This window comes from Lepidochelys kempii, chromosome 12, assembly GCF_965140285.1.
Source record: "Lepidochelys kempii isolate rLepKem1 chromosome 12, rLepKem1.hap1, whole genome shotgun sequence".
Taxonomy (NCBI): domain Eukaryota; kingdom Metazoa; phylum Chordata; order Testudines; family Cheloniidae; genus Lepidochelys; species Lepidochelys kempii.
In genome coordinates, this window is record NC_136391.1 from 4,681,252 (window position 1) to 4,708,709 (window position 27,458).

Here is a 27,458-nt window from a genome sequence, read left to right on the forward strand (position 1 = left end):
TTCCTATCTCAGCCGGGGGGGGGAATAATTAGGAAGATAAGTGAAAATAAAGGGGAAGCTTACATTCAGGAGCCCTGCTTTATGTGACTACAAACAGGCACTTTCTTCTTGTCTGTCCTTTTTGGCATATTAAAGCATTCAATGTTTTTTTAAAGGAATCTTTCTGAAGGGACTCTTCGTTATTCTGGCTCCAGATGAGCTGGCATTTGTGCAGGCAAGCTGCAGAAAGACCAGCCATTCACACACTGGTATTTTTCTTGTCTTGTGACTAACCTGATTTTCATCGGAGAAACTTTTTGGGCCAGCTGTAGCTTCTAAACCACATTTGGATGCAGATGCCGTATTCCCAAGATTCCCCAATTCCACCTTTCTCCCCCCTGATAAAATATGATTTCTTTTGCATAACCGCACCATTTGCAAAAGGCTGTTGATCACCCACCACTCATTGTGTCATCTCTGGCATAGATATAGCATGGTCTCATATTTAAAATAGGGAAGTGGGAGTCATAGGAGACCTGAATTCTGTGCTCACTTCACCCACTGATGAGCCCGTCTCATCCCTTCCCTGTAGTTCAGTTTCCCAGCCTGCAGAGTGGGGTCATCAAACCGAATGCATGGGATTAGTATGATCACCTGTAAGGGATTACAAAGAATCATAGAATATCAGGTTTGCAAGGGACCTCAGGTGATCATCTAGTCCAACCCCCTGCTCAAAGCAGGACCAATCCCCAACTAAATCATCCCAGCCAGGGCTTTGTCAAGCCTGACCTTAAAAACCTCTAAGGAAGGAGATTCCACCACCTCCCTAGGTAACGCATTCCAGTGCTTCACCACCCTCCTAGTGAAAAAGTTTTTCCTAATATCCAACCTAAACCTCCCACACTGCAACTTGAGACCTTTACTCCTTGTTCTGTCATCTGCTACCACTGAGAACAGTCTAGATCCATCCTCTTTGGAACCCTCTTTCAGGTAGTTGAAAGAAGCTATCAACTCCCCCCGGCATACAACACTGCACAGTTGGCCTGGTGTCTTGGAGGCAGGAGCATTCACCTTCCTCTGAGGCATCAGATATTGGCCTCTGCCAGGAAACTACTAACCAATCCATTGCTGAGCTCTCATGTAGCTCCGATATAGCATCCACTCCAAAAATCTAGCAGCGCTATTGAGAACTCTGTGGGTTTGTGTTCTGAAGGTTGGGAAAGAGTGATTAGCGCTCTCCCATCTGTTGAGGCTGCTGGCCTGGGCTGCTGAGAGAACAGCAGCTGGCCTGTACATTGATTTATGAAATGATAGCTGAAGACTGAGCTCCATCCTTGCTGTCTCTGGGGAATGGCTTGTGTTGGGAGTTGCTAAATGCATGTGGCCTTTCTCTGTCCACGTAGGATTTTGGCATTGGAAAAGCTGGGGGCAGTCTTCAACCAGGTTGCCTTCCCGCTGCAGTACACCCCCAGGAGGTTCGTCATTCACCCTGAGAGCAGCAACCTGATCATCATCGAGACAGACCACAATGCTTACACCGAGGCCACGAAGGCCCAGAGAAAGCAGCAGATGGCTGAGGTAATCAGGACAGCTCATATATGCATGTGTGTCCTTCTGGACGCCCTCTCACTTGAGTGCTGAGGATCCCCACCTATGTTAACCTCAGGGACTGGAATTCTTTTGCTGGGTGTGAGCACGAAGGGCGGGCGGATGGAGTGCAGTGCAGGCCCGTGGGGATGGCAGGAGAGGTTGCTCAGAGTCCAGCATTGTGTTCCACGTACAGTTTGGGCTTGGGCTAATCACTTAACCTCTTCCTCAGTCTGTGTAAAACGGTGTATACTTAATGCTCAGCAGGTGGCCCTGTGATACTGAATGTTTGAAAATCCACTTGAGCTCCTCTGAAGGAGCCTGTATAAGGACAAATTGTTCTTTACTGTTTGCTGCTGTTGATTTCTTAATAGTGGCCTCGGACTCCACGTTGCCAAATGGTTAGTGGTTGGTTTTCTAGTTCAGTTATGGCGCTTCTGCATAATCATAATTTCAGCAGATAAATCGCAGTCCAAATGCTGCCTTTCACAGCATGCAGTACCCTGATGCCTTGACAGACTTTGAGATTATTCTGCTGAGCAATGATCCTGCTTGTGTATCACACGTTCTCTAGAATTTTTTATTATTATTGCTGAGGTTACTTGGAGTTGAATAGATTGTTTTCATTAAAGATTTCTCAGTGGCATCAGCTGGTGTTCTGGAGGCCGTGTCCCCAAAGCAATGGCCTCATGGGCAGTGAGGAATCAACAGTGCCGTACTTTTGAGCTCCATAACAACAGGCTGTATTGTAGTAAGGCAAGCGGAATCATGGTCTCGTAGGTTTCTTGTAGGCGTTGAGCTCTTGGCTCTCTGGCTTTGTAAAACAGAGGCTTTAACGTTCACTTGGCTTTCATATTAGTAGCACTTTGCCTTGGGGATCTCTCTCCATTGAAGCTTATCTTCTAAATCTTCACCACGCCAAGCAACTTGGGTATCAGCCTGTCTTGAAACGAATCCCCTCTTGTACTGAGTTCTTTCTCTTCCCGCTGTAATGTGTGCTGCAGGAAATGGTGGAGGCTGCAGGTGAGGATGAGAGGGAACTGGCCGCAGAGATGGCAGCCGCCTTTCTGAATGAGAACCTTCCCGAGTCCATCTTTGGTGCCCCCAAGGCAGGCAATGGCCAGTGGGCCTCTGTTGTCCGAGTGATGAACCCCATCCAGGGCAATACTTTAGATCTGGTCCAACTAGAGCAGAACGAAGCCGCCTTCAGGTAAGGAGCAGTGCCAGACATAGTCTCTGGCTGTCATGTGCTTAATACATTGCTGCTTATTTGGCCCAGCCATCGTTTGAGTTGAAAGGCCACATTGCTGGGAGGCTGGGTACTAAACCCCAGTAGACACCTCCCTGTACTCCGAAGCTCTTATCTTTCCTTCGCCCAGCCCAGTCGTGCAAGGTGAGCATAGGCACTAACTCTTAATGCCAACGCATTCACTGGACCTTTACAGAAGACGTTGAAGGATCGTATTCTAAAAAGGCCCCATGGGGTGCAGATGATGGAGAAGAAATAAAAAGTAGGAGCAGTTGTCCTTGTGTTCCCCTCCCTCCTGTCCCCCTCTCTTCCATAGCATCCCCTCTGCAGAGATTAAACTGCCAGGCAATGTTGTGGGTGCATTTAAAAGGGCAGGTACTGTGTATAAGAGAGAAGTCAGGTGGAACTGCAGCAAGGAAGATGAGTCAAGCCAACAGACACGCAGTCAATCCTTTTTGCTTTGTGTAATCAGTCCTCGAGACGCCTGACTCTTGTGCTGATGGGCTAAGCATCCATCGGGGGAGGAGAAAGATGAAAGGAGGGAGAAGAAGTTGCTGATAAATGTCCAAAATGTAAATGTCCTCTCAAAAGAAAAAGCAGCAGCCCAGATTCCCACTTCCTGCCTGGGCACAGTGAATATTCCATACCTATATTGCTGTCTAAATATGAATACTTAGTGTGTTTTTGGGGGTAAAGCTGAGTGGGGGGGATAGATGACTGAAATCAGCAATGTGAAGTCAGGCTTCCAAAGCTCTCACCCAGATTTACCATCCACGTGTGACATGCAGATCCTATCCCGAGGCAGCTCTGGCTTTGGTTTCTATACTTTGCTCACACTAACCTCTGGGCACCTGTCTGTGTTGTCTCCAGTGTGGCAGTGTGCCGATTCGCCAACGCCAGTGACGACTGGCATGTGCTGGTGGGAGTGGCCAAGGACCTGATTCTGAACCCCCGGTCGGTTGCTGGTGGGTTTATCTACACATACAAGCTGGTAAATAATGGCGAGAAGCTGGAGTTCCTACACAAGGTGAGTGTGCCCTGCATGGAGTGGGCTGACCTCTCTTGTGCTAACATTGTGGGAGGTACAGACCAAGAGAGGAGGAAGGGAGCCAGGAAAATCCACATTGAAGCTCATTGAGTGCATGAGAGGCCCAGACAATCTTCAGATGGGTTTGGAAAACTGACCACACTAAACTACAGTTTGAGTCCCCCTGAGATATCTTGTTCCAAAGCATATACCAGATAGACTGTCAGCCCCACATTCCCTCATGTGGCTGCTGCCAGTATTGACAAATGGGCAAGCCCTGAGCTTTGCCAGGCAGGTGATAGTGCAAATGCAGGAACTTTGCACAACTGGCAGTAGCTGCAAATCTCACTACTCATTTTCCAGGGCACCTAACTGGCACTAGTTGGGCTCTAGCAAAGTGACTAGATATTTGGGGAGACTGTACGCTAACCATAATTTTTCTCCTGCTCGGGGAAACTTTGAAGCAGGGAGAAGCCTGTCTACTTTCCAGGAGGAACTGGCAGGAAAATTCTGCACCCAGAGTTACTGTCTGTCTAGCTGCTTGTTTGGCCCCAACCCCATAGTATCAGCCCCTCACAACTGTGAGCACGTTTATTCTTGCGCCCCTGTAGGCGGTAGGGAAGGGTTATCCCTGGCACGGGTGGGGAGCTGAGGTCCAGAGACATTGACATGCCCAGGGATGTCCGTGATAGAGCTGGAAATGGACCCTGGTCACCTGAGGCCAAGTCAGGGCCAGGCCTGCATCGCCATGCGCTGGATTGACAGGTAGGGACCCTATTCCTGCTCCCAGAGAACAGTTACTGAGGCCCCGGGGGTGGGGGGGGAATGCTACCCCTTTAAAATGCAGTATTCCCATGCTTGAGGAGCTTTCATAGTGGCTGTTTCTTTACAAAGCTGACCTGCTCTCAGGTCACTTGCCTTAGTGATGAAGGTTCCCTGATACCCAGCTTTAGGTAGTATGGGCCTGTGCACCTTCTTTCGGTTAAATGCATAAGTGACTTGACTGCTCATAAGTGATCTGTGTTACTGATGGACCTCCAGGGTTTCAGCAACACCAAGTTCAAAGAAACCTCTGTTCTCCCTATGCATTCCCAGCATGGTTGAGAAATGGGCAGGGGATGAGGAAGTGCTAAAGAATGTGGTGACTTTCTTCTTTCTTCCCACATTTCCAAGTTCATCAAGAGGGGTCTGTCCTGGCCAAGGGCTGCTAGGATGCCTTTTAATGTCCACCATGTAGCTTACAGAGCTAGTTGGATGGACTGGCTTTTGTTAGCCAGCGTGAGCAAACCTGGAAAAATATGCTGATGACTGTCAGCACCAAAAACGCCAGTGGAATTAATTTTTTCCATTATGATCGCTGACGGATACTTTTGGATTAACAAGAATATGGCATTATCCTTAGGAAAATTTGCCTGCATTAGAGCTGCCAAGGACATCTTGAGATCTCTCAGATTTAACATCTTCTCCACTGGCTGGTCCAGAACTCTCACTGCAAGCGCTGAATCGGATCGAGACTTCTGAGCCTGAAGGATTGCTGATTGCAATCTGAATTGGATTTAGCAAAAAGTAAAATCTTGTTCATATTGGGGAAACAGTAAAGCCACTGATTGGGGTGACAGTGCCTTTTCTGCCTTGCTGCATATTCTGCTCAATTGCTCGTAGAATGATCTCCACACTCAACTCCAACTCTCTCATTTAAGTGCTCTGTCTGATATTCAGTGGCTTGGGAGTATCCTGTCCAGGATTGCATAAGCACCAATAAAACATGGTGTTCCAGCATATAGTGTACTGCTGGCACAGGGGTTAGGAGTTCTGCAGGACACATCAAGGACTCTGATTAACCTTGCCATTGCCAGTATCAAGGCTTTAAAGCTTCAACAGAACCACTGGATAAAGTCCATTCTCCAGCTCTGCTTTATTTTGCAGTAAAGGCGCAAGTACAGTCATTTGTTTTCAGGGGGTTTTGTCTGTCTCACTGGGCTTTCTAATGTGTGTTCCTCTCACCTCCCTGTGTAGACCCCTGTGGAGGAAGTACCTGCAGCCATTGCCCCATTCCAAGGCCGAGTCTTAATTGGAGTTGGAAAACTCTTACGTGTCTATGACCTGGGCAAGAAGAAGCTGCTTCGGAAGTGTGAGAACAAGGTATTGGCTTTGGTTCTTGATGGGTGCCATTTCTTGGGGTGAGGGGTCTGAGTAAAGAATAACACTCGGGGATACATTTTCAAAGGAGGGTTTTAGGTGTGCTATGTTTAGTGTGTGTGTTTGTTTTTGTCCTAAATAAACTCCACACCAGAGGGCCCCATCCAAAGTTCTGGGTGCCCTGTACATACACCCCAAAACAGAATAACCTAAGAAATACCAAGTAAAAATCAACCACAGCAGCAACTGCTTCTCCCCCATGCCATGTTTGTCATTTGATCGCCAGTCAGGTGTGCAATACCTTAAAACCCCACCACGCTTCCCTTCTAGACAGAACTATTAATGGGTTTCTCACGCACTTGTTCTAATGAAATGCATAGTCCCTCCAGTACTGCTGTATCATATGTGGGTCTTCTCTCCTCTAAATACAAATTGAGGGTCTGGTAGCATTTCCCATTTGACTAAATGGGAGACACTTTCACCCCTTACACTAGGGGACAGTAGATTCTGCCAACAGCCCAGCAGAGTGTAGGCAGAAACAGCGGAGCTATGGGGCTCTGGTGTGCCATTGGATCTGGACGCACTGGAGAGCTAAAGTGGGCAGCTGTTAAACTCTTCGCTCTTTTACAGCCACAGAAGGAGCTGTGTGCCAGGACAGAAGTCAAAGGCTGTGTCTACACTGCACACTAAGCCAGGGTCTGTGGGATCTGGGTCTGCGATTGAGCATCCACACTGCGTTGTAAACCCCGGGTTTACAATTGCTGGACCTGGGTCTCACAGCCATGCTGATGTGTCCGTACTGCACTATGCAGACCTTCTGACTCAGGCCTGCAGCTTGAGTTGCATCCACACTGCAAAATGACAGGCCTTGGACCCAAGTCTCAGTGGGACGTGGGTTCTGAGCCACCCCCATAGCAGCATCTTAGGACCTGGCTCCTGAGTGCTTGCTGACCCGAGTCAGACTGACTTGTGTGTGGACGTTAGAAAGAGTTAGGCTCAAACCTGAGTCAGAGCGCAGCCTTAGTGTGGAGTATAGACATACCTAGAGAGGCTCGTTAGGTTCCATTAGGACTGCCAAGGATACTGCATTGTTTTAAGCTCTAGGCATATGGGGGGGGAATGGGTGTGTTTTGCTCTCCATGGCTGATACATTAGACAGCACGAAAGCAGTTCAACTACAAAGCGCTTTTTCTAGTGCTTTAGCTGGCTGCTTCTCTTCCCATTTCCTTCCCCTGCAAGTTACAGGTCTTAGGCCAACCTCTGATTGTCCACTGCACATAAACACACACCAGAAAACCCACAGGGTAAAAAGGGAACATGGAGAGGATAGATTTTGCCTAGGTTTTGGCTCCCATCACAACTTGCAAAGTTTTCTTCTCAGATGCATTGTGACCGGAGCTGTGAAGTGGCATTGCCTGGCCTGGAGGTCAGGGGGCATAGCCAAAGATCTGTAGATGTTAGAGGTGGCATCTGTGCTCCTACACACACCCCTGATCAGACTGCTGCTGCTCTGGACAGGCTTATTTATGGGGTCAAAAACTGGGCACAGTGGCCACTGTAGTTCAGGTCTGCACTAACACCACTTCTCCCGCCCGTGTTCTGGAGCCATGGTGTAAAATTGGGGATGAGTCAATGGAGCAAGGAAGAAAAGTCATTTAAAATGAATTGAGTCAGGTGGATTTTCTGCGTTGGAATGAAGCCCATTTGAGTCCTTTATCAGGACTACTTACTGTTGTAATTCCCTTTCTAAAAGCACATTGCCAACTACATCTCCGGTATCCAAACCATCGGGCACAGAGTGATAGTGTCAGATGTCCAGGAGAGCTTCATTTGGGTGCGCTACAAGAGGAATGAGAACCAGCTGATCATCTTTGCCGATGACACCTACCCTCGGTGGGTTACCACCGCCACCCTCCTTGACTATGACACTGTGGCCGGAGCAGACAAGTTTGGCAATATCTGTGTGGTGAGTACGTGTGTCTGAACTGTCAGGACACCCCAGAGACTGCAAGTATTCACTGGGAACAGCTACGTATGTCTACAGAAATGAGAAAATGTGTGTTTAGTTAGCGCCAACGCCCTATAGCTAGCGTTGGTTTGTTACAAGTGCCCCGTGGGACAGTTATTCGTCAGTGATTCAAAGCAAACAAGTTAAAGCATTGGCACATCAGAAACTACCATCCTCAAAAGTTCAGTGAACTTATTTAAAAATAAAACCTTTCAGCGCAGATGCGCTCTTGACCACTGGTAGCCACTGAGCATTCCTTGATGCTTTTGTCAAGAGCAAGGGTGTTTGCCCTCTGTATTGGCCAAATCCCAGCTCTGGTGTTTAGCTCTGCCTCCAGAAATTCCCTGTGCATTTTGGGTTGGTTACAGAATTCCATGCTGCTTCCTGACCTCTTCTTTCCCCCCTGGGGGCTGCATTTCAGTGGCACGTGGACTGTGTCTCCTGGTGGTGGTCCAATCAGTTTCTGAAGTGCACAAGGTGCAGGCTTCGAAGCCTGAGTTCTAGATGTGTCTAATGTTACTCAGCTAGCGTTTGGCTGAGGCACAAACCAGTCCTTGTCTGTCGTTACACCCCAGCCTCCATCAGGCTGGTCTGGCACAACTTAGCTTTGCCTCTGTGGACACAGTCGGTGAATGCCAGTGCCAAGGCAGCCAGAGACCCATCCCATGTGACCAGGTTCTGCCCTGGTGACTTAGCTCTCAGTTACCGGGAGTTTTACCTTATTTCCCCATATGTTGTGGGTGCTGTGTCCCGTCTTATTACTCTCTGCATTGATGCATACATGCTTCTCTTTGTATCCTGACACTGGCCACTTTGTGTACTTGACAGTATAAAATGGTGCACGCTGTTCTTTAGTCTTTAATCACACTGGTGCCAAGAGATGCATTTAGTTTGGGGTGAGGATAAACCTCCAGGATGGCCCCTTTGGTGAAGGAGCTGAATTATTAGTCACCTTTCTATCTTGCTGTTCCTGTGCAGCCAGTTAACACTGGGCTGGTCTCCTCTAGGAAGTTAGATTGGCTTAACTATGTCACTCAGGGCTGTGAAAAATGTCTTGCCCTGTGCGACTTCATGAAGCCAACCTAAGCCCCAGTGCAGACACCGCCAGGTCAGCGGAAGAGTTCGTCTGTCACCCTGGCTACTGCCTCTCGCAGAGGTGGATTCACTGCAGTGATGGAAAACCCTCTTCTGTTGCTGTAGTAAGTGCCTGTGCCGCAGGGGTGCAGCTGCAGCAGCGTTTCTAGTGTAGCCGTACCCACTGTTGTGAATGACAAGAGAAGGGTCATTCCAGTGGCCTGAGCGTTTCCCCAAACATTCGAGCACCCAGCGTTCCTAGTGCCCCGCACGCATACCAGCGAGGGTCTGTGTTACATTCCTGTCAGAGCAGGGCACTTGATGTAATGCAAACTAAGTGCTCCTGTGCTGGCAGAGAAGTGTGAACACCCTGCAGCAAGGGTTAACTAGCCTGCATCCTTCTCTTGTTCGTACGGTGCTGGCAACAGACCAGCACGCTGACTCTGTCCTGCTTTGTCAATACAGGTGAGGCTGCCTCCCAACACAAACGATGAGGTAGATGAAGATCCGACAGGCAACAAGGCTTTGTGGGACAGAGGGCTTCTCAATGGAGCGTCGCAGAAGGTAACCCTTCCTAGGAGAGTGGGGGGGCAGGCAATTAGCTCCTCTGTGGAGCTTTGCAGAGTGAATGCGAGTGCATCTTTGGGGATCCATCCTGAGGGGAGATGAATCCTGCCGGGTAAGGGTCTGTAACCAGAATGGCCACAGCCAAACACCTTACAGTTCTGAGAGCGCTGGCGAACGCCTGCCAAGAAGTGACTTTCTCTGGGAGCAGGCCAAGGGCCCCCAGGTTACATTTCTCTTTCACTCCCCTGCCCTCTTATCAGCCACATCCATATGTGTGTGAAGAGCTCTAAGCCATTTGGATAAAGCCCTGGATTTTGTCGCATGCTCTCCAGTGGAAGAGCTTGTTCCGTTCCCCTCCTGATCCTGCTGGTAGAGCTGTGCAAATCCACGGGTATCCGCTTTATATCTGTGGCCCATTGATGCAGATACAAATTTTGGATCTGTACAGAGTTCTGACAGTAAGAGCGGTCAGGCAGCTGTGACGAACTGCGGTGCGGATCCTCCACCTGCCCTGGGCAGAGGGCCTTGGGGGTAGAGACAGGGGCCGGGGCTGCTCGGGCCCCACATCCAGGGCAGGTGGAGGGTCTGCCGCTGCTTCCCACAGCTGCCACCCAGCTCTTACGGTGGCCAAGCTGTGGCTCCAAGCTGCCCCCCTCCCCAGAGCTGGGTTGGGGAGAGCCATGCTGGCAGCTGTGGGGAGCCCTGGTCCCTCCACATACCTGGGTGGGGGGCTGTTCGGGAGTGGGGATGGGGGTGCCTCAGAGTCTGTCTGGCCCCTGGTGTAGAGCCCTGCAAATCCACAGATATCCGCAGATCATTTTTGCGGATCAGATGCAGATACACATTTGTGTATCCACACAGGGCTCTACCTGCCAGCCCCTTTTATGCGTATGTCGGTCGTGGATGAACTCCAGAGGAAAATACTGACCCGTGACTTGTTTGCAGGCTGAGGTGATTATGAATTACCACGTGGGAGAGACAGTGCTGTCGTTACAAAAGACCACGCTGATTCCTGGAGGGTCTGAGTCTCTCGTGTACACCACCTTGTCGGGGGGCATTGGTATCCTGGTCCCCTTCACATCCCATGAGGTAAGAGCCATCCTGCTGCAGAAGCACGGAGTGACTGCCCAACCACACCCAGCTCCTGTGTCCGCATCCTCCGTTGGCTTGTGTGTGTTGGTCGTAGACTATAGGTGACTGCAGTATGTGAACGTCAAGTGTGCAACAAAGCTCCTGCCAAAGGGAGCCAGTGAGATCAGGGCATATGGAAGGAGGGTGGGAAGAGACAGAGCCCACTAACTGGTCTCTTCCCCGTGACTGCTTCCTTAGGAATGCATTGCAGGTGCTTTGCTGTCTGGTGCACATGTCAAAGGGTTAGCCAAAGCGTGGCCCACTGAGTTATATGCCTTGGGACAACCTGAAGCCCTATATTTTAATAGGAACGTGCAGCTTGTAGCAACTAGCTCCAGCACTTGGTGCTCCATCTTGATCCATGCACAGGCTGCTGGCGCATTGCATGCTGGGAGCTGTACTGCTTTGGCCACGCTTCCATCCTACATGTGAGAGCAGCTGCCACCTGTTTGGATTTATGCAGGTTTGGGGAGCACCTTGTGTTCCTGGCAGAATGGCCTGGGTGGGCTGGTTTTGGATGTTCCTGTCCCAGTGAAAAAGAAAATCGGTGCCTGGAAGTGGTGGGGCGCCCCTTTGTGGCCAGGAATTAACTGAGCTGTGCAGGGCACAGGCTGCTAGTGGAGTGCTACCATATCCTGATGTTACTCCAGTCCCACATGGGTGGGAGGAGCAAATTGTTCTACCTCTCAACTACTTGTGTCCCTTCAGGATCATGACTTCTTCCAGCACGTGGAAATGCACCTGAGGTCGGAGCACCCCCCTCTCTGTGGACGGGACCACTTGAGCTTCCGCTCCTACTACTTCCCAGTTAAGGTAGGTCTGGGGTCTAGGTCCACCAGGACAGCGGTAACCAAGGTTGGCCAGTTGGCAGGTCTGCCACTGGACATGTTCACTGTTCCAATATATCGTGTGAGCGTGTCATGGAGTAACAGGCCCACAACTCCCTCCAGGGACCTTGGACAGCATAAACTACAAGAGAAGCTGATGTTAGCAGAGCCACTGTTGAATGGCCTAATACAGAATATTCCCAATTATCTGAGTAGTAGTGGGGACGTGGATTTTATTCAAGTAATGGAGAGTTCAGATAATCAAGAGGGCAGGCATCATTCACCAGTGGGGTGGCCTCCCACATAGCCGGGGGCTCCTCCTCGTAGTCCAGTCCAGGGGTCTCGCTCTGCCTCATTCACTCCCTCCAAGACTGGGGCTGCAGAGGGCTCCCTGCACTGTCGTAGGGCTGGGGACACCCCATCCCTGCAGGCTCAAGGTGTGGATGGGGAGGCTCCGGTCCTGGCAGAGCAGAGACCCCACCCCAGCCAGGACTGCAGCCTTCCCTGCACCTTGTGCCTGCAGGGATCACGTGTCCCCAGCCCTGCAGCAGCACAGTGAGCCTGCTGTCATGGCCCCACTCACTCACTTCCATGACAGCGGGGCTGCAGAGGGCTCCTTGCGTGGCCGCAGGAGCCATTCAGCAGCAGGGAGGCATCCCCCATAGCCAGGGGTTCGTCCTTCTCGTAGTTCTGGCTGTGGGTCTCTGCTCTGTTAGCCGAACCAAACCCCTGGTCCCTCAGCATGATCCATTCTGCAGAGGGCATGTATCTCATGCTGTGGGACAAAGAAGGGATTTGGGTAATGTGGAGGTTTGGATAACAGGGTTTCAGATAAATGGGACTGTCCTGTAATACCTGGCTTTTGTCTAGTGCTTTTCATCCATAGGTCTCAAAGCACTTTACAGAGGAGATCAGTATCATTACAACTGGGGAAACTGAGGCACGGAGTGGTGCAGTGATTTGCCAAAGGTCACCCAGCCGGCCAGTGGGGGAGTTGTGAACAGAACCCAGGTCTCCTGAGGCCCAGCCCAATGCTATCTCCACTAGGTGACACTGTGGCCCCTCCCAGAGCCTCCGATTAACAATCAGGAAGATTTAAAACTAGGCCATGGTGTGGAATGTTGGATCTACACCCTGCACAGGCACCTGCCTGTTGCACCCTCCCCCGCTCCTGCTCTGTGCACCACCCTTGGGCGCCTGCATGGCTTTGCCTTGGTGTTCTGGCCATCGTGTTAGCTGTAAGCCGTCACTGTGCCACATACCCAGGACTTCCAAGAAGCCTTTTTACAGCTTGCAGGATGTTTATCACTGCAGCTCTTGTAGTGTCCCTGGAGCTGTTAAGAGGGTATAGAACCAGATGGGTGTCCCAGCTACTCAGGAATTGCTCAGAGATGAGTCAGACCTATTATTGATGGCCTTGGGGCTAGTCCCAAGACCTCAGAGACCTTTGAAACCTGATTGGAGACTTTTCCCTTCACCGATCCCTCACTCACAATCTTCTCCTTCAACCCCCTCCAGCACACGCCATCTAGAGACCCTATGCCAGACAGGACTTGCCGGCTGAAGCGAGATCAGCCTTGTCCTTCCCTCAAGTGGTCTGGGTTTATTGGGGCTCTTGTTAATTAGTTTGATTCCAGCTGCTGTTCTCCAGCAGATGAGGTCACTGAGCCTGGTCCTGTTTCGAAAGCGAGATTAAGAAACTCCTGGCAAAGAGCTGTTTGCCGTGCTGCCCTTTTGTCCATTCAGACTAAGCGGTGTTGGGGCTGAGCCCGTTTGCTACCCAGTTTCTAACGTGTTCCCGTGTCCTGTCTCTAGAACGTGATTGACGGGGACCTTTGTGAACAGTTCAACTCCATGGAACCCAACAAACAGAAGAACGTCTCGGAAGAGCTGGACAGGACCCCCCCCGAGGTGTCCAAGAAGCTGGAGGATATCCGCACGCGCTATGCCTTCTGAGCAGCACAGCCCCTCCTGGGACATGCCAAGGACGCTGCTCCCAGCCGGATTGGAAGGAATAATGTGTGCTTTTTTTCCCTTTTTAACTTCAGTTTGCTTGTCTTGCTCTGGCCCCTGGGGCTGGGTTTGTAAATTTAAAATCCAAAGTCATGAGCATTTCCCATAAACTCAGTACCAGGAGTCGGGCTTTCCAACATGGCAAGGTGCTTGCTGGAGGCCCTGGGTCCCTGTAAACCCATCTAGTGATCATAACTGCCTGCGAGAAGAGCAGGAAAGCTCTCCAGGCCTGCCCTCCATCCCTGGGGTCACAGGCACATGGCTGTCAGCTGCCCCGTCTCTTTGTCTAGGACCAGAGCCTGGACCCATTTTCTGAGGCCCTTTGGGGCTAGACCCCGAATGGCCTCATGAAGCGAGCTGGGCAGGGCAGTGCTTGGCAGAGCCCTCTCCCCACTGATGGCATCTGGGTCAGGGGCGCTCAGATGGGGGTCTGGAGCTGCCCAGCCCTTTGGTGGGCTGTAAACAGCTGGGGTGTGACTCTGAGATGCTGCGAGGGTAATTGAAATAGCCCTGCCCACACACACACCCGCACCACGTGCTGGGGTTGGGGTTCCGTGAGCCCCATGGCCGGTGTATGGAAGTCCCAGCACGTGAAGCTCTGAAAAGGGAGCAGTGCCACACATGGCCTGAACCCCCCATTGGAAAGGCTGGGGCCGGCTTGGAGTCCTTCGTTTTTAACTGGTTTCCCTGTAAATATAGTTTTGTACAATGTTGACTCTGGTGGGGCGTGGGCAGAGGTTGAGCTGGGACTACATGTGTTTTGTAACAGCTTTTGCACGAGCAGTGTCCTGTCTCCGAGCTGTGATTGGGGGCAGCACAGGAAGAATAAAACCCTGGTTTTTAAATTGGTTTGAGTGCTGACCGCCTTTACTCCCAAACAGTGTCTCTCAGCAGGGGGCCACACCCAGGGCAGGGGAGAGGGTTATTGAGCAATGGGAATGCTGCATGTTCTAGATCCACCTTCCCTACGCTGGAAAGCCACCCAGCCACCCTCCCTGCTTCTCCTTTGGCCCTGATATAGGGGGCAACAGGGGGCCACTTGCATCTGCAGGCTCAGGCAGTTGGCCACCAGCCTATGCTTCTCTCCTACGGTGCCGCGATCCCCAGCCTGCTGGTGAAGGGGGCGTGGGAGCTACCAACAAGGAGTTGGGGCGGATGTCAGCCAAAAGCCTGTGAAAATAGCAGAAATTAGTAGGGGAAAGGTGAGAGAACGGACTGCAGAAATGAGACTGGCTGCCTCCCGTTTGCTCGCTGTTTGGCTGTGCAGATTTGTCCGTAGAGCTAAACACCATGTGTAGGCTCCCTCCCAGGCTCCTTTTCGTGCTTTGTTTTGTAAGCTGCCTTGCTCTGGAGCTGGCTGCCGGGTGTGGAGTGAGATGCTGCCCAGGTTTTACAAATCAAGTTCTTGCCCATTTTACCGAAACACTCCCCTAGGTCACAATATTGCATTGGATGTGGAGAGCAGCCAGACCTCTGGCTGTGGTGCTGCAAGCTCTCTGTTTCCTCACCCCTCCTCCAGCCTTAGGACTCTCCTCCCAGGAGCATTGGTCTGCACTCCTCTCATTGCCTCTCCTCCTCCGAGCGGGCGGTGACTCCAGGGCCAGGAGCACCCCGTGGCAGGTAGAAATTACATCTTGCACTGAAGGATCCCCCAAACTAAATGTGCAGCACTGCTGAAATTCAGCCCAGGCAGGGGATTGAGGTAGCATCCAACCAGCCTTTTCAACAAACGCATAGCCCAGACACTGAGACAAACCCCCTTCTTCACACTGACACCCCCAAATGCCCCCCCCCCCAAACAAACATCCATATCCAATCCACCACAACAGAAACATGAGCGATGGACTGGGAGCCAGAGTGTTCCCGCTCCATCTGGACTCCCCTGGGAGAGCTGCCATGTGGTGAAGCACTGAGGAGAGACAGAAAACTACCTCCACACCCACTTCCACCTTAGTGATTCCCAGCAGATCCCTTCGCTGCTGCGTTCCTTTGCCTCTGGGACTGGCCTCTGTTCCCAGTGGGGAGGGGAACAGGATGTGTGAGGTGCTCTCCTTCCACCTTGCAGAAAGCACATTGGCTAAGCAGTTTGTTTATTCCATCTCCCCAAGAGAACAAATCACAACAGCGTTGCTATTGCTGGAAGGCTCTGGGACAGCACAGTGATGGGGGAAGGAGGTGAATAGACTGGGGTTCTCTTACCCTAGGGAAGGGTTTGACCTCCCCGGAGGGTTTCTGTACTTCACTGCAGAACAGTGGTACAAACTCCCTACTGTGCCAAAGCAGATAGCTGAACTGTCTTCTGTTGCTGCTAGGTCCTTAAGTCCATACCTGCCCACAGTCCAAAACCAGACCCTTCCCAGTCAGTTTCTTCTGTTGCTTCATCTAATCTAGTGTTGTAGGTCACCCAGGCTGGACCCTCCTGTGACGTGCATGAAAGATCTCCAGTGCCCCAAGGTTGCCTGGCAGCAACAGCATGTTAGCAATGCACTGGGGTAAAGAACTGTGTGGCCGATGGGAAATCAGCCAGGTAAGGAGGAATGTGTTTGCAGTGCAGGTACAAAGGAGGGTGCACTTTGGGAGCTGGATCAAAGCCCTTTGGTCCTCATGAGCTGTTGAATCCAGCATCTGTTTTACCACACCGTCATTCTCTTCTGTGGAACAGGGTCTCAGATGCCCCCGTTTATCACTGCTGTTAGCCACAATTAGGGTAACTAGGAGGCTGTCTGGCCTGCAAGCAGAATGCACCATTCCACACCCCATCTCCACAAGGAATTGATAGAACCAACTCAGACCCAGCACCTCTGGCTGGTGACTCTCCCTTTATCGTCTGGCTGTTGCTGCAAGGACAAGGGAAGGAATTTTCTCTGTCTTATTTGCACACCTGATTCCGCTGACACCTTCCCATGACCCCTGTGTCTAATGCATCACAGCACTTGATGCTTTCTCTTGCATTTGGTTCTCTTCTTCCAGTTACCCCGGCATCACCCTGCAGGAAAGGGGTGATGTCACAGCGTAAATGTGGCCCTTTCTGCTGGCATTTGCCCCATGAGTTGCACCCTCTGTAGAAAAGGGGAGGGAGGCATCTTTGACCTGAAAACTCTGCATGTCCTGCCAAGGCAGTGGCAACTCCCCATCTCTCAGCTGCTTGAGCTCTGACTCGTCCATCTGGTGGGGCACCCAAGCTGGAAATGGAGTTGCGGGTCTTGGGTCCCCCCATTCTGTTAAGTGGGTGAAAGCACTGGAGCTCTGGGTTTGTGCTCTGCCTTGGGTCATAAGTGAAAATGACTTAAGTGGCTTCCAGTCCTCGCTCTACAGACCAACGCAAGGGCCAGTCCCTGTCTGAGCTGGCTCACAGAGCTGGGATAACAGCGTTATGTGGCGGTTGTCAGGACAGAGCAATGTTAATGCCTGTTAACTGCCTCGGTAGGATAATCTTGGGTGGCAGGGGAGGATGCGTGATCCATAATGGGGGGGACTGCAGCGAAGCAAACCCGGCAGGGGTGGGCGCTGCTGTGGAAATGGCAACCGTAGAGAATGTGCCTGGGTTTAAAACCATGCATGAAGCCAGTTTGCAGCTGAGGGTTGCTCGGGGCTTGTGTCACATGCCAGATCACCCGGTTCCAAGTGGCCACACCTGGGTAACAGAGACCAGGGCTTCATGTTCCCCACGGCTCATGCGTTCTAGCAGACAGGTGCATTACTGGCTTCCCGTCTCACGCGAAGGCCCTCCAGTGCCATGTGACAGAAGCTGGCGCTGCGTGCTGCAGCAGTCCTACGGGGAGAGGGTCCAGTCCCCAGGGCTGTCCAATCCAGCACCATTCACCGGCAGGGATCTCACTGACAAATGTGGCTTTGATCAATCACAGCAGGTGTTTCATAAATTCTCTGGGAATTCCCTGCCATGAGGAAATCAGCCCCTGCTTTGCAGTGGGTGATGGGATGCTGGGGCAGAGGGAGAAACCCCCTTTCCCAAGAGCTGTGCCTAGGGAATGCAGCAGGTGTGCATCAAAGGCCCAGCCTTCAGAGCTGCGGGAACTCCCAAACCTCCACTGGGGTTTGCCTTTGCCCCATTCAGGCTCAAACAGAACAGTGACACGGACCCATCACGAATGTGGCTTCCTCCTGCGTCCCCCCCACCTTGCACATGCATCCTTTTGCAATCACTGAGGTTTCTTTAAGCATGCAGAAGCCTCTGTTAAGGCACTGTGTTGCCAGTTGGAACTCTGTGTCTCTTTCCATCCGGTGGAAATTCCCAGTGTCTCATTTTGCAGAGAGGCATCGCTCTGATTGGTTCAACTGTTGTTTGTTTCAACATTTGAACGGTGGGTTCCTCCCTTCCGCCCCTACAGAGCTGCAAACGGCTTTTGGGGCGAGGACTGGATAGGTCAGAGGCAGAGCTGGGGGATAAACCTTGGCTCCTTGGCACTGTCTAGACTGCCAGTCAAAAGCTATTAATTAATGGCTCTCTCTCATGCCTCACTCCCTGCCAGCAGAGAGCTCAACACAGCATAGCCCCACCAGTCACAAACTGCCATCAAATGCTAAACCCAGCCCACAGGCCTCCCGCCAGGCCCTGAATGTCCCAGGTGTGGGCTGCTGAGGGCAGTGAGCGTCAGAGCCGCGGGCACCCTGCTGCCCCCGCCAGGTGAACTCTGACAGAGGCCTGGCGCTCACCCAGCTTGCCGAGGACAAGGTGTGGATGGGAGCTGTAAGGCCTGCACTAGAAAGCCACGGCTGGAGGTGCTGATGGATTCAGTGGCCTGCCCTGCTCACTCTGAAGCCCTGAGTAGTGACGAGTTGGATGGGTCCTATTCCATACATCCTCTGTAGACACCACAACCCCCTCTCTGGGCCTCCCTTTGCCAGCAAGCCTCACCTGCCTAGCAGCCAGGGCCCTGTCACGCTGCTCCCTGGCTCTGCTGGGCCTTGGGAGAGCCAGGAAACCGCAGCAGCTGAGGGCAGTGGGAAGGAGACTCATGCTGAGTGTCCGTGGGGCATGGGTGGTGCGCAGCAGCTGGCCTGCCCTCCGACACTGAGGGAACCTGAGAGGAAGGGGGCCTTATGGAGAACGCCCACCACCCGTGTGGGTCTCCTCTGAGGCAAAGGAGCCAACTCAAAGCGCTGCCATGCTGCCCACCCCACAACACCTTCCAGGCAAGTCAACGGTTCCATGTGATCAGTGGTGGCGGAAGCAACTGCCTGGTCTAGCACGGGTACCTTACTGGTGTCTGTCACTGGATCATCGTCGGTGCCGATGCAGGCTCTGACGCAACCAGGCTTCTTCGCCGATGGGCGCCGGCAACGCCTCCCAGCTGCTGCCGCAAGTGGTACGTGGGAGCATTTTTCTTCCTTGGTGCTGGAAGTGATGTCCCAGCACGGTGAGAGGCAGTGGTATTCTTCTTCAGGGGCAGCTTTCAGATCAGCTGTGGAACCAAAGCTCTGCATTAAAGATCTCAGCACATTTGGTAGGAGTCTGCGTTAGCCTTGCTCGGCATTCTAGTGCTGATATGCAGCCCCCTAGACTCCGCTACAGAGCAGTAATAACTCCCCTCAGCATGGCCCATCTGAGGGTCTAAAGGCACTTGCCAAGGCACGGTCCATATTACTACCCCCTTCACAGCAGGGGAAACAGGTAGTGGGTGGGGCTGTGGCTTTAGCTGGCCCAAAGGGATAGGTGGGGATAGAACCAGATCTCATCCCTCCCTGGCTTCTGCCAGCTCCCTAAGTGAAGCGAGTCCCCATTTTCCCCTCCGCCGTTGCTGATGCAGAGGTGATGAGCAGTGCCTCGGTGCAGCCTGAGACTGCCAAGCACCGTGAGGTCTCTTTGACCAGAGAGATGTTGTCTCAGTACTAGGGTGTGTAATTCCCACCGCTGTCCCATTTGCCCCTTTGTTTGCCTGCTGCTAGTTACTTAGGTGAAAGGCAATGACCTGAAGCAAAGGCAATAGACTGGCTGGAGTCTGGGGCACCCTGCTTAACCCTGACTCTTTGCCAGACCGTTCTCAGAGTTCCCTGCTAGTGTGCAGAAGCGCCGTCCTTCCCACGCATTTCCCTCATCCCCGTCGCTTCCAATGAACGGCCTGTTTACAACTAATTTCCTCCTCGTGCTGCTGCCCCCAACCCCTGGCAGATCTGGCGCCCAAGCTGCTGGCACTAGTTCAGAGACCAACTGGAGGATGAATCCTGGTCCTGCTTGGACACGCTGGCCGTATGACCTCCATCAGTGAAGGGACCTAGGGCATGGCACTCCCCCTAATTAACATTCTGCGCTAATACATTGACTGTTGTCTTGGAGGACTACAGGAAAATTCCTGGAGGGGCTTGGTCTGGGGGCACTCAGCCCCCACTGGACTGGGTGCCAGCCAGAGTCCCAGCCATCCTTGTAGGTGAGAGAGGTGAATACTGCACTAATGTGCATGCTCAGCCCGAACCCAGGCAAGTGCTTGTGCAGTCCCGTCACAGGCTGCCGAGCTACTCGTGCACGTAAGGAGCAGCGCCCACTTCAGCGCTTCGCTGCATCAGTGCCCGAAGACTCCCCCGCCACCCACCGTGTACGGAACTGGGATGGGAGTTCCTGCCTGGATACAATGGAGTTCCCCTGGATGCACCCTGGGTAGCTGCCCTCGGCGTTTGGCCCACTGACCAGAAGTGGAATTGCTCAGGCAGGTGCTGGGCAGTCCCCGACTTTCACCTCTACCAGTGCCCCTCCATCCTGGCCTGCAGACCCCTCTCCCCCACTCTTCTAGTCTCCTGCTGTCCCACTCTGCCCAGACATCTGGATCCTGCCCTCCACCAACCCCTGGCTACTCCAGGCTGGGGAATTTCTCCCTCAGTGGGGCGTGGCCTTTTTGGCTGTGTGTCCAGCGGTTCTAAGGCTGCTGTTTTCAGGTGAAGGTTCCCGTTCTGGCCTGAGGGACCAGCAATAGCAGAGGAACCCTTCCATGACTAGGTCATGTGTGCAGATCTGGCCCAGGCTGGCAGTGACTGAAAATTGCCCCCATGTGATGACTGCCCATCAGTGTCCTGTGTGAGATGAGTTTGGTAGCCCTCAGCATGGAAGATGGCTGGCTGGGAGGTGAGATTGGCAGCATGACCACCTCTGGGTCCCATTTCATTACCAGCTCTATCACAGAGATCTTGAGCAAGTCACTTTTGTCCTCTGTGCCTTGGTTTCCCCTTCTGTGAAATAGGCGCGCGCACACCGATCTCATGGGGGCAGCTGATTTGATTAAAGTGCTCTGAGAGACTCAGCCACAAGGGGCTGCTGAAGGCCTTGGGGTTATTATTTGAAACAATCTCCTATCAGAAAGCTCCACTTGGCTGAAATTTCTGGATCCCAAACCTCCCAGAATCCCGAATGGCATGAACGGTTCATTTCCCATTAACAAATAAAACCTGCAAAGGAGAATACCTGGCCATGTCCATCTGGCTCCGGCGGGAGTCACACTGTGCACTTAAAACAGTCTGCAAAATTGCTGTTGAAACACAGCAGGTCGGGTGCGACAGATTCGGTCACAGAGACCCCCTTGGGACTGTCACCTGATGTGCTGAAATTACCTGTGAGCCCATTTTCCCTGCCAGCTTGGGACTCCAGAAGCTTGCCTTGTTGAGTCAGACATGCTAGCCTGCTGCAACGCAGACCCAGGGTCTGGACCATGCCCCCCAAACTGCAGGTTTTAAGTGAAAACAGCTCAGCAGGTTACCTTCTCCAACACCCAGACACCCAGCTCCCAATGGGATCCAAACCCCAAATAAGAAAAGGAGTACTTGTGGCACCTTAGAGACTAACCAATTTATTTGAGCATAAGCTTTTGTGAGCTACAGCATCCAATGAAGTGAGCTGGCCCACATGTACACAAGAAGGTTTGCAAGTATACGGAGCCATTCGCAGGTCACTGATTCTGAAGCAGTCTTAATGGCTTCCACTTAATATGTTTACATCAGTGATACAAGTTTATGTCTTATTCCCCTTATGCCAGACCTAGAACTTGTACCTGCAAACGAATGGGATGACCACACTCAGTAGATTATAAACTTTGTTATAATCTTTTGCACGAAGCATATTCCAGTTACACCATATTCACATTCATAAGCCTATTTTCATAAAGCATGTGGAGTGCAACGTCACACTGGGTAGAACCATGCCCTTTGCTAATGCAGCAGTGAATGATGCATTGCTCTCCTGTTGAAGAAGGAAAGGTGCACCAGGCAGGTAGGATTTGACAAGGTTGGTTTAAAGCAAGACCAGATCAGGAGAATCCATGTTCATTTGCAATTTCACTCCCGTCCCTGATGCAGCAGCCACAGGGAGGCGCTGAAGGAGTTAATTCAGAGCCTCACTGACATGACATTCCTTTCCTCCTTAACCAAGAGCTGGGAGAGTGCTGAGTGGGTGGCAGTGATGAGCTGCGATTGAAAAGACCCAGGACAGACAGATGGGAGGGCTCCACCCAAACAGCCAGCCCCCTGGGGTAGTTTTACCCATGCTGTAGATGAGCAGCTGTCGGCTCAGAACACCTGGCTGTGGGTGCTGCCCCATGGAGAGTTCCCCACAGGCTGCCTTGTGCCACAGCCCAGGGCCGGAGGGGAAATGTCAAAGGGGAGACACTGACCAGGGGAAATCTCTTGCCAAGCTGAGCCCGGATGTGGACTTTCCCAAGTGAGGTCAGCTGAAGATTCGTCCCAGGAGAGGTCTCTTGGCTGCTGCTGCAGAGCTGGGAGAAGTTACAGGAGAGGCAGGGAGGTCTCATAAACTCATAGATATTAAGGTCAGAAGGGACCATTATGATCATCTAATCTGATCTCCTACCCAATGCAGGCCACAGATTCTCACCCACCCACTCCTGCAATAAACCTCTCACCTATGTCTGAGTTATTGTAGTCCTCAAATCATGGTTTAAAGACTTCAAGGTGCAGACAATCCTCCAGCAAGTGACCCGTGCCCCATGCTACAGAGGAAGGTGAAAAACCTCCAGGGCCTCTTCCAATCTGCCCTGGAGGAAAATTCCTTCCCGACCCCAAATATGGCGATCAGCTGAACCCTGAGCATGTGAGCAAAATTCACCAGCCAGATACTACAGAGAATTCTTTCCTGGGTAACTCAGATCCCACCCCATCTAACATCCCATCACAGGCCATTGGGCCTTTTTACCATGAATAGTTAAAGATCAATTACTTGCCAAAATCATGTTATCCCATAATGTCATCTCCTCCATAAACTTATCAAGTTTAATCTTGAAGCCAGATAGATCTTTTGCCCCCATTGCTTCCCTTGAAAGGTTATTCCAGCACTTCACTCCTCTAATGGTTAGAAACCTTTGTCTAATTTCAAGTCTAAACTTCCCGATGGCCAATTTATATCCATTTGTTCTTGTGTCCACATTGGTACTGAGCTTAAATAATTCCTCTCCCTCTCCAGTATTTATCCCTCTCATATATTTATAGAGAGCAATCATATCTCCCCTCAACCTTCTTTTGGTTAGGCTAAACAAGCAAGTTCCTTGAGTCTCCTTTCATAAGACAAGTTTTCCATTCCTCGGAACATCCTAGTAGCCCTTCTCTGTACCTGTTCCAGTTTGAATTCATCCTTCTTAAACATGGGAGACCAGAACTGCACACAGTGTTCCAGGTGAGGTCTCACCAGTGCCTTGTATAACGGTACTAAAACCTCCTTATCCCTACTGGAAATACCTCTCCTGATGCATCCCAAGACCGCATTAGCTTTTTCATGGCCATATCACATTGGCGGCTCATAGTCATCCTGTGGTCAACCAATACTCTGAGGTCCTTCTCCTCCTCCGTTACTTCTAATTGATGCGTCCCCAGCTTATAACTAAAATTCTTGTTATTAATCCCTAAATGCATGACCTTACACTTCTCACTATTAAATTTCATCCTATTACTATTACTCCAGTTTACAAGGTCATCCAGATCCTCCTGTAGGATATCCCGGTCCTTCTCTAAATTGGCAATACCTCCCAGCTTTGCATCATCCGCAAATTTTATTAGCACACTCCCACTTTTTGTGCCGAAGATTAAATAAGATTGGTCGCAAAACCAATCCCTGAGGAACTCCACTGGTAACCTCCCTCCAGTCTGACAGTTCACCTTTCAGTATAACCCGCTGTAGTCTCCCTTTTAACCAATTCCTTATCCACCTTTCAATGTTTATATTGATCCTCTTCTTTTCCAATTTAACTAATAATTCTCCATGTGGCACCGTATCAAACGCCTTACTGAAATCTAGGTAAATTAAATCCACTGCGTTTTCTTTATCTAAAAAATCTGTTACTTTCTCAAAGAAGGAGATCAGGTTGGTTTGGCACGATCTATCTTTTGTAAAACCATGTTGTATTTAGTCCCAATTACCACTGACCTCAATGTCCTTAACTACTTTCTCCTTCAAAATTTTTTCCAAGACCTTGCATACTATAGAGGTCCAACTGACAGGCCTGCAGTTACCCAGATCACATTTTTTCCCTTTCTTAAAAATAGGAACGATGTTAGCAATTCTCCAATCATATGGTACAACCCCTGAGTTTACAGATTCATTAAAAATTCTTGCTAATGGGCTTGCAATTTTATGTGCCAATTCCTTTAATATTCTTGGATGAAGATTATCTGCGCCCCCCAATTTAGTCCCATTAAGCTGTTTGAGTTTCGCTTCTACCTCAGATATGGTAATATTTACCTCCATATCCTCATTCTCATTTGTCATGCTACCATTATCCCTAAGCTCCTCACTAGCCTTATTAAAGACTGAGGCAAAGGATTTGTTTATTGGGCCATGCCTAGATTATCCTTGACCTCCACTCCATCCTCAATGTTTAGCAGTCCCACTCCTTCTTTCTTGGTTTTCTTCTTCTTTATATGGCTATAGAACCTTTTACTATTGGTTTTAATTCCCTCTGCAAGGTCCAACTCTACTTGACTTTTAGCCTGTCTCACTTTATCCCTACTCATGTTCTGACCTCAATAAGGTAGCTTTCCTTGCTGATCCCTCCCATCTTCCACTCCCTGCATGCTTTCTGCTTTTCCTTAATCACCTCTCTGAGATGCTTGCTCATCCAGCTTGGTCTACAACTCCTGCCTAGGAATTTTTTCCCCTTTCTTGGGATACAGGCTTCTGATAGCTTCTGCAGCTTTGATTTAAAGTAATCCCAGGCCTCCTCTGCCTTTAGATCCATAAATTCTTCAGTCCACTTCCCTAACTAATTTCCTTAATTTTTGAAAGTCAGCCCTTTTGAAATCAAAAACCCTAGTTGTAGATTTATTTTTGTTCAGTTTGAACTGAATTAGCTCATGATCACTTGAACCAAGGTTGTCCCCTACAACCATTTCTTCTATGAGGTCCTCACTGCTCACCAAAACCAGATCTAAAGTGGCATCCCCTCTAGTCGGTTCAGCAACTACTTGATGAAGGAATCCATCAGCTATCGCATCTAGGAAAATCTGAGCCCTGTTATTATTACTAGCGCTCGTCCTCCAGTCTATATCTGGGAAGTTAAAGTCTCCCATGATCACGCAGTTTCCATTAGTATTTACTTCATTAAAAACATTAAAGAAGGCTCTATCCATATCCAGATTAGATCCCAGTGGTCTCTAGCCCGCCCCGAGCACTATCCCAGGGGAGGCTCTAATCGTTTTCTTCCCCAATGTGATTTTTGCCCGGACGGACTCTGTCTTATCCATTCCATCGCTTCTTATTTCTTTACATTCTATCTCATCATTGATATACAGTGCTACTCTACCACCTTGACCTTTATTTCGGTCTTTCCTAAACAGCACAGACCCTTCAATACCCGTAGCCCAGCCGTGACGACTATTCCGCCCTGTCTCTGTTCTCCCTAGAATAGCTGCTTTCACTTCCTGCACCAGTAGCCCTAGTTCCTCCATTTTGTTACCCGGCTCCGCGCACTGGGGTACAAACATCTTCATTCCTGCTGTTTGGCCTCGCTCACGTTCTGTACCCGATTAGGCCCGGTCATTCTACAGCCCGTAGAACCTATTAGACTGGTATCCACACACTGGTTTCTTACTTCATTTTCTTCCCTCTCAATGCTAAAATCCGGCATGGAGATTACCTGGACATCCCCTAACCAACCATCTCCCCCTAATTCCTAGTTTAAAGCTCTCTGAATCAGTTGTGCCAGCCTCCATCCTAGAAGTCTATTTCCTTCCCTACTCAGATGAAGTCCGACCCGAGAGAACTGTCCTCTGTCCATGAATGCCTCCCAGTGGCCATACATCCCAAAGCCCTCCTTATAGCACCACGGCCTGAGCCATCTGTTGATAGTCATAATCTTGTCACACCTTTGTTGCCCTTCTCTAGGAACAGGCAGAATCCCACTAAAGATTACCTGAGCCTCAATTTCCTTAAGCATCTTCCCCAGCCTAGCACAGTCTCCCTTCATACGTTCCAGTGAGAATCTAGCCGTATCATTTGTTCCCACATGAAGGATAATTAGGGGATTCTTTCCCGCTCCCTTTAGGATCCTTTTCAACCTCAGGTCCACATCCCATATCTTAGCACCTGGAAGACAGCACATCCTCCTATTCTCCGGATCAGCTCTGGTTACAGGCCTGTCTATTCTTCTCAATAGAGTGTCCCCAATCACATAGACCTGGCTTTTCCTGGTGACGGTGCAATTCTCCAGTCTATCCCCTGTTCCCTCTGGCTGCAAGTTCTTTCCATTCCTATTCTCCCTTGTAATCCTCTTCAACCCATCCTGTATCTGCCTGGGGCTCATATTTGGTGTAGTCTCCATTGACTCTTCCCCTTTTCCTATAGCACTAGCCGCTCTTCTCTTCTTCCTTGCCCTTCCACCTTCAGTGACCACCTGCTGAGCCCCTTCTTCATTTTCCAACTCTGCAAACCTGTTCTTGAGCTCTATTTCTCCTCCACTAGCCTGTCTTTTCCTCTGCCTGGTTCTCTTAGTCACATGCTTCCACTGTCCATTTTCTTCACCCTGCAGTCTCCCCTCAGAATTCTTCAGTCCTGCTTCCATCTGCAAGTCTGATCTTTTCCCTTCAGCTGCCTCATGTCTTTGCTCCATAATCCACTTCTAAACCCTTCTAAACTCAACCAGCCTTTCTACCTGCATCTCCAATCCTCGGATCTTTTCTTCCATCAAATCTATCAGATGGCATTTCATGCAGACAAAACTCTTACCAGGTCCCCCCTCCAGGATCATGTACATACCGCAGCTTCCACATCCCATCATCTCCATTGTGTCTTCCACTACATGGGTCACTCCCACTGCTGCCTCTGTATCTGTCATCGCCTTCCCACCTAAATCCTGTTAATCTGGGAAACACAAACCACACCAAAACACCTGGCCTATCACTGCCCGTTTCTCACCAGGGAGCTGAGCGGGCTTGTTTGGAACCTGCTCAGCTGAATCTGCATGATATTAGTTTAACCTGTATTATTTGCATAAAAACCTCTCCCACCCTTCCCCTGCCAGGGCTGGTGGCCAATAAGAGCTGTTTCCCCAGTTAACAACCTCTCCCTCCACCTGCCCTCACTCAGAAAAATCCCTCCCATTCCATTCTCTTCTGCTCAAAGATCGGCTTTTATACGTTGCATCTTCTCTGAGAAAGGTAACTGCCATTGTTTGGCTTGGGTGTCACTTGCCCTTTCCCTCAGGGGCTGGCCCTGCAGGGCAGTCAGGAAACTATGGTTTTTACTGCTCTGGTGTCTCGCCCCACTCCCGACAGACTAGGCAGTTCCTACTCCCGCTTCTGTCAATGGCAGTGCTCCCAGTGACTTCACTGAGAGAGAGATTAGCCCCTGCCTGGGTTCTCTGCAAGCTGCCCTGGAGTTTGTTCCCAGCATCAGAAACCGGAGCTAACCCC

At 50.7% G+C, this 27,458-nt stretch overlaps 1 protein-coding gene across 3 annotated transcripts in view; it reads left to right on the plus strand.

Annotated features, from left to right (window-relative positions):
* SF3B3 (splicing factor 3b subunit 3) overlaps positions 1–14,446 on the plus strand; it is a 50,989-nt gene extending 36,543 nt beyond the window's left edge. For all 3 annotated transcript variants that reach the window (XM_073307205.2, XM_073307206.2, XM_073307207.2), the window contains exons 18-26: positions 1,383–1,557; positions 2,571–2,776; positions 3,686–3,842; positions 5,859–5,984; positions 7,735–7,947; positions 9,529–9,627; positions 10,576–10,719; positions 11,470–11,574; positions 13,404–14,446. In XM_073307205.2, the coding sequence (XP_073163306.1) occupies positions 1,383–1,557; positions 2,571–2,776; positions 3,686–3,842; positions 5,859–5,984; positions 7,735–7,947; positions 9,529–9,627; positions 10,576–10,719; positions 11,470–11,574; positions 13,404–13,544 (1,366 nt within the window). In that variant the 3' untranslated portion in view covers positions 13,545–14,446. The remainder of the gene's footprint in view (positions 1–1,382; positions 1,558–2,570; positions 2,777–3,685; positions 3,843–5,858; positions 5,985–7,734; positions 7,948–9,528; positions 9,628–10,575; positions 10,720–11,469; positions 11,575–13,403) is intronic.
* Positions 14,447–27,458: the final 13,012 nt, after the last annotated feature.